A 13,069-nucleotide genomic window follows, 5' to 3' on the forward strand; every position below is an offset into this window, starting at 1 on the left:
TATATATATATATGTGTGTGTGTGTGTGTGTGTGTATGTATATGTAATATACTGTATGTGTATATATAAGAATTAATATTAGTAATATTTAAACACAGGAATTTCCTATTACTTTTTTATTTTTTAAAACTGAGTTAGATCTTAAAAGGACACTCAAGTCAAAATTAAACTTTCATCATTCAGATAGAGCCTAAAACAAGCTTTTTAATATATTACAGACTATAGACACTTATTTCTGTTGCTACCTTGGGTAAAATCCTCTGACTCTATGGGAGATGTCTGCTATGGGATAGATCTCATCATGGAAGGATACTGCCTGGGCTGGTGTTTAATGAAAAGAGCAGGTGTGAGGCAAGTGGGGGAGTTAGCACCATTATTATTTTCCCTCACTTCTTTTTTTTTTCTTTTCTTTCCCAGGTCTACATAATTTTTCTATATTTTAGTACAAATAGTGTGATCTGCTTTATGTTGATAGGATAAGTTAATATGGTCTTCTTGTAGAATTCTTTCATTTATACACAACCCATGGTTGATTATTATTTAATATTGATAAAGTGAGGTGAAGACTTCAGGTTCTAAAATTAGATCTGTGTGACCCCTAATGATGTCCCAATGCATCTTTTTCTTGAATAAATCTTTGAAAAACAATTTACATAATCAAACTGACCTCTTTCTCTTGGCATCTATTTCTCCTTTCCATGAGAGCATACTGAGGTAGGCTCAGGAGTATGCATGCCTTTCGGGCTATTTATGACTGCAATGTTTTGTGTATAGTTTGATGGTGTGATCCCCTGTGCAATGTTAACATTAACATGTTGACTTTCACATTAGCAACCTGTGAATATCAAAAGGCTTTAATTGTGCCATTCACTTAGCTTGTTTTGAGTTTCATTTCTAGATGCAGGCATTCTTATGTTAAAGTATAAACAAACAGAAGGTCAGTCTGTACACCTCTTAAACCCTGTTATGAGTCTGTAGTTTAAGAAACCCTTAAACATCATTTAGAAATATACAAAACAGCAGGGTCACAAATTACAGTTTAAAAAGTTAAAATCCTGTTTAAAAAACTATTTTAGGGGACAGTCTACTCAAAATTAAACTTTCATGATTCAGATACGGCATGAAATTTTAAACAACTTTCCAATTTACTTTTATCATTAAATTTGCTTTGTTTCCTTGGTTGTAGTTTTCAAAAGCTAAACCTAGGTAGGCTGAAACTGATATCTAAACTGTTGAAAACTGCCTCTTAGCTCAGAGCATTTTGAAAGTTTTTCACAGTTAGTCAGTACTAGTTCATGTGTGTCATATAGATAACATTGTGTTCACTCCCTTGGAGTTATTTAGGAGTCTGCACTGATTGGCTAAACTGCATGTCTGTAAAAAGCATACAAGTGTTATGCATAGTCTCCATCTTGTTTACATTTGAGGGCAAAATGGAAACATGCCTTTAACAAACAATATAAATAAATCTTGTTAAAAGCTATCCTTGTGAAAGTTGAAAAGTGACCATATACCAATAAAAAAAAACAGTGCACAGTTTGCCCATCCTAACAACCTAAAAGATGCATTTAGATGGGTAAGCGCAGTGGTGCATTTGGAAAAGGTTTACAATTAACTATGAAAGTCACGATTAAGTGATCATTTTTAAATACATGATTTTAAAAACACCAGTAATTACATAAAAAATGACATTGTAGATGTTGTCCTGAGGTTACCATAGAAGTATGTCTCATCCTGCCAAGATATTTATGGCATTCAAATAGATTTGTTGAGGATATATTGTGATGACAATAGGTTAATGTCACACATGTAAATGAGTATTTTCCTTGCATAGTCAACAATGGGGTTATATGAACAGAGCTTTCTTGTAACCTTAAGAGGTATGAATGGGATATTGTATGTGTCAGTTTCGGGAAAACCTCCCAGTTTCTATTTCTAAAACCGTCAGTTATCATACAAAAAGTTATTTTCGTGATAAACACTTTTGTGGAAGTGGGTTTGTAACAAACAATACAATATGATATTGTGATCTCTTGGAAAACGCGATTCCCAATTCGGACGGAAAGCAAGAATTGTATTCAGGAGCAATTCCCTGATAGTTTGTTATCAAGAGCATGACTTTTCAACAAAAGATACCAAGGGAATAAAGTAAATTTGATAATAGAAGTAGATTGAAAAATCTCTTAAATTTACATGCTCTGTCTGGAGTTTAATTTTGACTTTCATATCCCTTTATATGAGTGGTATTGTTTTGATGCCACAACATTTAGAAGTTGATATTTCAAAGATACCTGTATGTCATTGTCAACATTCAGATAAGGAAACACAAACATATCTTTCTAAAAAATTGCTCATTTTAAGTTTGGTTACTACATCGTAATATTTTTTAAATATAGTCTTGTAATAATCTTGTGTTAAAAAATGTCATAAAGTCTGTCTACATAGCAATGCGCTATATGTTATAATTTTCTGTCTATATTTTTAGATGTTATTTAATAAAAGACAGCCTCAATAATGTTTTTGTTTTTATTATTATTTATTTTATAGGTACGGTTTAAAAGTTGACATATGGGCAGCCGGCGTGATTACTTATATCTTACTTTGTGGTTTTCCACCTTTCCGCAGGTAAGGTTCCTACTGCAAAGGGCGATTAAAGTGTCAGTGACACCAACCAAAAAACATTATCTACATGGAAAACAGATAGAATAAAGAAACAAATAAATTGTTGTATACTTGATGTATATTTTGCTGTACTAAGCAATAGAACAAATGGAGATTGCATGTTGACTATCAATAGCAGTTATAAACACATAAGAGGATGCAGATGGAGCACACACAAATATAGTGTTTTTAGTAATACACATACAATTGCCTAGACTCAATAAAATCCATTTCTAAAACTAATATCTTGCAACATCGTAACTGGAAAATTGCAGATTTCATAAAGATTTGTACACTTTGTGAGTCACTCTCAATAGAGAAGCATCTATCTTGTAACTGCACACTTCTCAGTGCATAGAACAAGCTACACTGAAAGATACCAGCATCACAAATCCATTCATTTTAATTCAATAAACATTCTTTAACCCCTTACGGACTGGGAATTTTAGAGAAAATCTTGCACAAAGTACCAAGGAATATTTAGCATTTTTGCTATTACTCCGGTCCCCTTTATTCAGAAACAGCAGACATGAATGGCTTTGCCATTGTTTTTGCAATTAGAAGGCTACTAATTGCAGCTGCCCACCACACTTCTGAAATTTCAAATAGTAAAGGGTTTAATCAGGTAGCTTTTAAGTTTAATTTTAGCTGTAGTATAGAGATTACCCTCCCACCTGACACCCCCCACTCACTGATACCTACCTAATCCAAACAGCCCTCTTGTCTCCGCCACTGGTCACCACCATCATAAGTACTGGCAGTCAGTCTGCTAGTATGCGGTTTAGGGAGAATTGTTTTTGTTTGTTTGGTTTTTGTTTGTTTTTTTATTTAGTGTATGGAACACTCCTCACCCACCCCCTATTTGACCCCACCAAACAGCTCTCTAACCCTCCGCCCTCACTAGGTGCCGCAATCTTAGTTACTGGCAACTGTCTGCCAGTACTTAATTTGTATTTTTTTAATTTTAATTTTTTTTTTACTATTTTTTTTCTAAACCTTTTCTGTAGTTTAGTGATCCCCTCCTCACCCTCCCCCAACCAATTTCTTGAAGGACCCCCCTCCCTCACCCTTTTCCATTTTTTTGGGGAACCCATCTCTCCCCCTCCCTCACCAAACATTCATTTTTCTTTAGTAAACTCAATATATAATTCACAGAGTACTGATGTTCTAGTTCTCAAGAAAGCTTAAATAATAATAATAGGGGTCTAATAAAACCATTGATAATCTAGATGCTCATCTATGATGCAGTATCTAAATCAATAGCTTACTATCTGTTCATCTGTTTAGTTCTGAAGAGAATCACATTTCAAAAATCAATTAAAAAATATCAATTATGTCAGATCTAAGGAAGTGGCACCTATCTAATGAAAGAGTATGGTTTTCTTTGTTTTTCCAATCATCAACAGAAGGCACTCTGGGTGTGTTCCAGAATTTGGGAATCAGTATGTTAAACTTTTTTTTTTTATCTGTGTGTTCTCTTTGTGTCTTCTATATTATCTGCTTTTGTGGTAATGTAGAATAATGTAAAATAATATTTTATATATACTTGCATTCTCAAAAGGTATGTACAGTTTGACACATTTCTGTACCATTGTTTCACATCCCTTTTGTATAGTATAAATGTATTTTTGTTCATTTATTGTTAGACATGTGCAGCCCAAAAAATGTCGTTTCTGACAAAATTTTCATTCCGAATATCCAGGGAAATTTGTTTAAAACAAAATGTAAACTGAATTTTCATTAAACATTTACATTTGTTTTCATCAAAGCTACAGGCGAAAAGTTCCAATACTAAAGCACATCTCTAATCTATACAGTATTCTGTTAAATCTGTTCTGTCTGTAGATACAGACCTTTACAAACCAGGATTTGCAAGGACATACTTGGACGTTAGAGTTACATTAAATAAGGTCCAAATCAATAATGATGTTGCAGAGCACAAATAGTTAAAACAGTTCCTTTCAATGTTATTAATTTCTGTTATTATTTAGAAGTCCCCCAGTATGGCAAAGGTTCTGCAATTAAAAATCTAATATTCAGATAAATATTTTTTATCATTTTAATCAATAGTAATGAAATTATTATTTTTTTCCACAGTGAGAATAACCTCCAGGAAGATCTCTTTGATCAGATTCTTATCGGAAAACTCGAATTCCCCTCCCCATATTGGGACAACATTACAGATTTGGCAAAGGTCTAAGATTTTAATTGCTATTTCTATTCCTTTATTTTCAGATACGCATTTGATTAGTCTTTGTACCTAGAGTTTCTCATTCTGTAGCTTATGAAAATGAGGACATCCTCTGGGTAGTTTGTAGGTTTCTATACGTTATCTTTATTTAGATGATTATGATATCTGCTGCTTATGTATTTAGTAGATCCAAGTGTTAGAGACAAACAAGGCTTGTGTTTAAGTGTTTTTATTTGACATATGGAATTGGTTACTATCCTTTAGAAAAGATAAATGTTTTATCAACAAAATTGCAATATACTATAACAGTGAATTTTGTAGAAAAAATCATTAGATATTTTGTTTTGTTTTTTATTTTTGTTCATTTTTTTTGTACATCAATAGCTGCTGAACTGTTCCATGCTAAAGGCCCTGCCAAACATTTTGTACTGTTATTATTTTACACTTTAGGAATAATAAAAATGCTATAAATACAGTCAGTCATAACTACACTAATATTTTAAGAGGATATATGCACTGCATTGATGTTAAGTATCAGCTGCATTATGAACATTTTGTGCAATTTAAATAGGCTACATATTTAAATTTATTGCATCACTTAAAGGGACACTAAACCCAATTTTTGTTTTCATGATTCAGATAGAGCATGCAATTTTAAGCAACTTTCTTATTTACTCCTATTATCAATTTTTCTTCGTTCTCTTGCTATCTTTATTTAAAAGTTATTTAAATTATTTAAATAATACATCATACATTTTTCCTTCTAGGTGAAGAACATTGGAATGTAAGATATGTGTAACACGCTTCATGTTTCTCACTTTAGGTCTAACGTGGTGTTGGATTAGCATACCTGAAGAATTAGTCATTTTGAAGCATGTTCTTGAAATATTAAATATAAAATATTTAAAATTGTGAATAATTATTTTAAAATTATTATATGTACTGTAAATATATATATAAAAGTCAAATATTCAGACTCTCTGAATATTAAACACAGCAACTCTTTATTGTGTAACGTTTCGGGTTATTCAAAGTTGTCTGAGGAAGGGGTGAATGCCCTGAAACGTTACACAATAAAGAGTTGCTTTGTTTAATATCCAGAGAGTGGGAATATTGGACTTTTTTTGTATAGAGCTTCTTCACACTGGTACTGTAATTTGAGGCGAGTGGGAGTGCGCTACCGTCCAAATTATATATATATATATATATATATATATATATATATATATATATATATATATATATATATATATATATATATATATATATATATATATATATATATATACATAAACATACACTCTATGGATTATTTACAGTATGTTTAATTTTTAATAACTATTATTATGTTTTATACTTAATATTTCAAGAATGTGCTTTAAGATTATTAATTCTTTGTGTGCTAACCCGAAACTGCGTTAGACCTAAAATGCAAAACCCGCAGCACGCTAAGCATATTTAACGTTCCAATGTTCTTCATATAGAAAAAAAACTTTACTTTTAATTAAATATATTTCTATATATATCTGATAATGTCAATGTAATATATATATATATATATATATATATAAGTAGGAATAGATATTCACGTATAGGTCTATAGAGATACATATAGGAATATGTATTTACAATAAAAATAACATTGTATTGTATGTGAAGAGCATTGGAATGTTAAACATGTACAGTAAATATACAGTAGAACACAAATACATATGTACACACATATATACATATATATATATATATATATATACATTCACATACTGCAAAGGGCTATATTGTGTATATACATACATATACATGTCTAACACCTTGTCAAATCTCATATACCTTTGAGCCCTTATAATTTTTCTTTTTAATATTTATATGCCTAATTTTTATCCATTATTATTTATGAGTGTAATAGTATATTTGAATGTATTTATGTTGTGTTTAGTGCAATTTTTTATCAAACGCACTTTCCTTTTACGCAAGGTTTTCAGTCGTGCTAACCTGGTGAGCGTAAAATGCAATTGCGCTCTCGCAATCACATTTACTTTCAACTTGTAATACAAGGGCTATTTCTGTAACAGTTAGCATGTCACTTGTCATCTAACCCTTAAAGGGACAGCCTACTTTATTGGTTTTTTTTTATTGTTTAGAAAGATAGATAACGCCTTTACTACCCATTCCCATCTTTGCATAACCAACATCGTTATATTAATATACTTTATAACCTCTAAGTTTGCCTGTTTCTAATCACCTGCTGGCCACCCCTTATCTCAGTGCTATTTATTAGCTTTTCAAATCTTGCAAAACAGCTAGACAGTGCCAGTTTGTGTGTGCCATATAGATAACATTATGCTCACTCTCGGGGAGAATGATTATTATTATTATTATCGGTTATTTGTAGAGCGCCAACAGATTCCGCAGTGCGATAATAATTTTTATGCAAGAACCAGCACTGATTGGCTAAAATGAAAAATTGTAAAAAGCACTGAGACAAGGGGCAACCTGCAGGGGCTTAGATACAGGTAATCATAGAGGTAAAAAGTATATTAATATAATAGTGTTGGTTAAGCAAATGAAATGGGTAATAAATTGATTGTTTTAAAGTAGACTGTCCCTTTAAGAAAATAAATGTTCCTGTTAAGTAAGTTAAGAAGTTGGCCCATTTTTGGTGAACAATCTGGGTTGTTCTTGCTGATTGGTGGATAAATTCACCCACCAATAAACAAGTTCTGTCCAGGGTACTGAACCAAAATTGGTTGGCTCCTTAGCTTAGATGCCTTTTTTAAATAAAGATAGCAAGAGAATGAAGACAATTTGATAATAGGAGTAAATTAGAAAGTTGCTTAAAATTGCATGCTCTATCTGAATCATGAAATAAACAATTTGGGTTCAGTATCCCTTTAAGACCCGAATGCTGCTATATGCAGCTGTTTCCGCGCCAGAAAGAGGAGTTAAGAAGCAGTGGTCCTAAGACTGCTGCTCCTTAACTCGTCCACTACCTCTGAGGCGGCGGACAGCAATCCGCCCAATGGCATATGATCGGGTTGATTGACACCCCCTGCTAGCGGCCGATGGGCCATGAATCTGCAAGGGGCGGCATTGCACAAGCATTTCACAAGGAATGCTTGTGAAATGATAAATGCTGACAGTGTATGCTGTTGACATTTATCAATGTCTGGCAGGCATGATCCACTGCAGCGGATCATGTCCGCCAGACACATGATTAATCGGGCCCTTGGCCTTACTGTATTCTGGCAGACTCTTTTATCTCACTTGCACACATAATATAGATATATGTACTGTATTTGAAGTACTGTGTTTTTCTGTTATATAGGAGCTAATTGGTTGTATGCTGCAAGTAAATGTAGAAGATCGCTACACGGCAGACCAAATTCTTGCACATCCCTGGGTATCTGTAAGTACTAGCACAATTACTTGTACTGTCCATTTCTACAAATAATATTTCAGAATTTGTTTTCTTATTTTACAACTTTTGCTTTTGAACAGTGTAGGTTGAAAAGACATTGGGCTTGATTACAAGTGGAGCGCTAATTTATCGCGCACCCGCAGACTAGCAAATTTGCCCATTTGCATGCGCGCAATAAATAACCAGCCATTACAAGTGGCTGGTTATTGCTACCGCAAGCTTGTAGTAGCAATTAGCCATCAAAAAATTTACCAGAGGTCAGGCCTCAGGTTAATTTTCTAAATGTCCCCCAATTAACCCCATAATTTAGTGTGTAGTACTTATTAAAAAATAAAAAATAAGGGGTCTTCCGGGCGGCGGCCATCTTACTGGTTGCACTGAGCTTCAGCTCCTTAAGTTCTCTCCAAAAATTTTTTTTTTTTGCAATCCAGATTTGTTAGAAATCTGCCTAAAATAGTGTAGATACTTATATGTTGGTGACCTAATCTAAGATATAGGGTTTTTGATTGTGTAGCAGCTTTTTCGCCCTCAGTACTGGACTATCTATTCTGAGGTCTTCCCCTATAATTGAAGCCTTAACTCGTCCCCAAAAGTAGCTGTGCCCTGAATGCGCAGATCTTGCCCAGACGCCCATGTTTCAACACTCACAGGATGGAAGTCCTGGACAGGTGGGAGTCAGAAATCTTACAACTCTTAGAAGACTTTGTACAGCTTGAGCAGCGATTGTGTGACCTATTTAATATCTCACAAAAATCTACTCTAAGACCCTTGGTAAGCAAAGAACCACAGCCACCTTGGGAACAGTGCTACCGACCTCCCATAAGGTGCAACGCAGATGTTAAGTGAGGTACATCCAATCAAATGGCAGCTGGAGTCCATGTGGCTTCCCCTGAGTTTCACAGATTTACTAATGCGCCATATAATGGCGAGCTGGAGGAATCTAAACGAGGTGCCATACATGAAATTCGAAGTAGCCTAGTAATGGCTGTCACTTTGCCTACACCAGATCAACCCCTACAGCTACCCCAGCATCAGAGCTCCAACTCGCTTCTTCAAGAACTAGCACACAGAGCCGGATAGAGAGCATGGTACTCCCTGGTAGCTCAGATCAGAGATGCCTCAGCTAGTTGGATACAGAGTCCAAGATTTAAACCCCAGAGTTCTTTGATGGAGCAGGTACAATCGCCCCTTATATGTGTATGGGAACCTCTTAGTCGTTGCAGGTGTTCTATTCAAGGGAGAGGTCTGGAGTGGGTTAAATTTGTATTCATGTACAGGAGGGTGCTAGTTATGAGGCTTGGACACTGATAACAAACAAATTTCGTGTTTTAAGCCACGAGGAAGTGATACCTACTTGCTTGTGATCCCAGGACAGGTTGCAATGCTAAAGTAGACTGGTGTATTGAACTTAATGCCTGCTAAGTCGATAATGACAATCTAATGATCTGAAATACTATGTTGATTAACAAAATGATCAGTTAAGAGTAACTATGGCATATATGCAGCTATTTTAGTTTACCTTCGCTTCTACACTGCTTTCATTATAAAGATGTTAAAGACGGACACTGTTAATATTTGACCTGTGTTAGCAGAACTTATATAGTTAGGCAAGTTTTATCAAGCTTAGTCTTTCTCTATTTTTTATGAGGGATATGTTACTATCTGTTGTTTTCACAATAGTAGCTACACAATCTATTACTAAAGATGTAGTTTCTTCACTCAGTTAGCATTAATATAGTCTATTATAATCTGCAGTTAGGGCCATGTACATATAACTTCTCATAGCTACCACATTGTACTCCTATGTATCTCTATATGCCCTTTTACATCAATTGACCCAAAGTGTACACCATAAGGTAGATATAATAATTAAGGGATTTTTTCTTAGATACCTAAAAATATCTCAAATTGGAGAATTTTCCCCCAGTGGCTTAGGCCCCACTTTCAATAAATTGCCCGCAATAGACTTATTATTAAAACATTTTGATACCTATTAGTTTTAAGCTCCTATACCACCTATCATTTCCCTTGATGACACAGGTCTAGTGAGATCTATACTCTCAATGACTGGCCCTCTGTTATAGTAGCTAGTTTCCTACAATCATTCATACCAGATACTTGTCAACCCCTTTTACCAAGAATATGTTTCATAAGCTAGTAGTGTTCATTTGCGGTCTAAAAGTTGCCCATTTTGTTATTTTATCTTTTCCCCCAAAGTTCCCCGTAATGACTTAAATTCTCTTCTAGGGGGTCCAAAAGAGACCTCTATTTATCAATGAGGGAAATCATTTTATCTGACTTTGCATCATACTTTAAGGGGATATACCTTAATAGAAAACCTGAGGTTTACTTTTATTTGTATAACTTGGCGATATTTGTAATTTGTATTCTGACATTAATTATGTATATTTTGATTTTTTTTTTTTTTTGGAACTGTGATATTACTTGCCTGTTCTATTTATTTGACAACCTCAATAAAAATATTAAAAAATAAATAAAAAATAGCATTTAAAAAAAAAAAAAAAAATACTGCATAAAGCAGGTATCAGGCCTTAAAGTTGGCAGGTGTTGCACTAAAAAGTATATGGGAACTGTGTGTTCCCTGTAAATATATATGTATATGAATATATACATATATATTTATGTGTTAATATGTGTATGGGCGTGCGATAAATAACCAGCCATTACAAGTGGCTGGTTATTGCTACTGCAAGCTACCGGTAGCAGTTAGAACTCTGAAAATTAACCAGAGATCAGATCTCTAGTTAATTTTCCAAAAGTGCCCCAAGTGTTTCCAAAATAAAGTATATTGTACTTTTTTTATTTTAAAAAAAAATAGCGATTTTTTATTTATTTTTTTAAATTATAAAAACTGCACAAAGCAGTTTTTAGGGGTTAAAGTTGGCGGGTGTGTGGGGTGTTAGAAAAAAACGGCACTGAAAAGTGCCTTTACATTACGATCTATGGGAACTGTATATACACATATTAACACATAAATATATATGTATATAATCATACACATATATATTTACACTTTGCTGCCAATCGCTGCACTAGTTCTCATGCCTTGTCTCTCATTGGAGCCTATGGAAGCACACTCTCGTAAGAGCAATGCTTCCGTGCAATGCGAACGTGAGGTTGCAATCGCATTGCACCTAACTCGTAATACCAGCGCACATTTGCGTGTGCTGGTATTACAAAGTGGAGTGCAAATATCGCTTTACCGAAAACAATATTTTGCGCTCCACTTGTAATCTGTCCCTTAGTGGGCAAATCTATCCAGTTGTAAAACAGCTGATTTATTATGTAGGTATTTTGATGCATTTTCCTGTTTAAAATAACTTTCATAGATTTTTTTTTTTAGTGAGAGTGAGACAGTATGTAGCTAGATAAAACATAACCAGACAGTACGAGTATTTATTTTATTTGCAGGGCATTGATTTGCCTATATAGGACTACATTGCAAGTGCAGTGCAAATTTATTGCTCGCCCGTTTACGGGCCCGCAATACATAACAAGCCATTACAGGCAGCTCATTACAAGCGGCTGGTTATTGATACTGCTTGCATGCCCCAATTGCCCCAAAATAAAGTATATTGTACTTTTTTTATTAAAAAAGAAATGTAGCATTTTTTTTTTAATAAAAAAAAACTGCACTAGGCAGTTTTTATGGGTAAAAGTTGGCGGGTGTGGGGTGTTAGTAAAAAAAAAACGGCACTGAAAAGTGCCTTTACATTTCGGTCTATGGAGACTGTGTTATCCCTGTAAATATATAGTTATATGCTTATATACATATATATTTGTGTTAATATGTGTATATACACATACATATATATGTATATATTCATATACATGTATATTTAACATTTGCTGCCCATCGCTGCAAAACGTACCCCCTTTGCTAGGTTTTCATGCCGTGTCTCACGGCATGGGAACGAGACTCCCATTGGAGCCTATAGAAACACGCTCTATTGAGTGCAAAGCTTCCATGCAATGTGAACGCGAGCAAATTTGCGCTCCACTCGTAATCTGGCCCATACTGTTGATTTTCAAGAGGTAGCACAGTTTTGTGCAGGTTTACAAGCATTAAGTGTTGTGAAATTTCTTGAACTCAAAGACAGGTGTATTATCAACAGTTTTGTGAAAACACAGGAAGGAGGTTAAAATGAAAACTGAAATGAGAGCAGGTCACAAAAAATCTCATTGTATAATCAGCAGGTGTGATGTTCCATATCACACTATATTGTAGAAAAGAGCACTGTGAGTTTAGTGCTCTGTAAAGTGTGAGACGTTTTTAATGTATCTTTTAACTTTAAATGGCTAAATGAGACTAAAAGAAAAAGGTAATCTTTTCAGAGGGTTATATATAAATCTAGGAATAAACAAGAGATTCAGCATATTTGTTAAAAATATGTTGTTGTTTTTTTAAATGAATGTTTACAGATTATTCAACATTTGAGTTTTTAAAAAACAAATATCAGCTATCCCTTCATCCAATGTAATGTTAGAATAAAGCGCCTTTTCTGCCAAGCAATTTCGCACCACTGTACTGAAGCCATTTATGTTCTGGCTCAGAGTTTTTTTCTGTGTTATCCAGATAAATCATGTTTTTTGTTCTTGTTTTACCGCAGACCAAGTGCTTATAGAAAACAGCTGATTTACAGAAATATAAAGATATTGTAAAAACCAACCATACGAAATGCAAAAAAAAATGAGCACAAATTAATTCAAATTAGAAATAATTATATACGGTAGATATTTTTTTCATCATCTATTTTTTTTATGGCACAAATGAGATA

At 34.0% G+C, this 13,069-nt stretch overlaps 1 protein-coding gene across 2 annotated transcripts in view; it reads left to right on the top strand.

The window, feature by feature from the left end:
• The window catches only part of DCLK2 (doublecortin like kinase 2), a 262,197-nt gene that overhangs the window by 233,856 nt on the left and 15,272 nt on the right, over nt 1-13,069 (top strand). For both annotated transcript variants that reach the window (XM_053703730.1, XM_053703729.1), the window contains 3 exons: nt 2,548-2,625; nt 4,759-4,855; nt 8,178-8,258. In XM_053703730.1, the coding sequence (XP_053559705.1) occupies nt 2,548-2,625; nt 4,759-4,855; nt 8,178-8,258 (256 nt within the window). The remainder of the gene's footprint in view (nt 1-2,547; nt 2,626-4,758; nt 4,856-8,177; nt 8,259-13,069) is intronic.

The sequence above is a fragment of the Bombina bombina genome, chromosome 2 (genome assembly GCF_027579735.1).
Source record: "Bombina bombina isolate aBomBom1 chromosome 2, aBomBom1.pri, whole genome shotgun sequence".
Classification (NCBI taxonomy): Eukaryota; Metazoa; Chordata; class Amphibia; order Anura; family Bombinatoridae; genus Bombina; species Bombina bombina.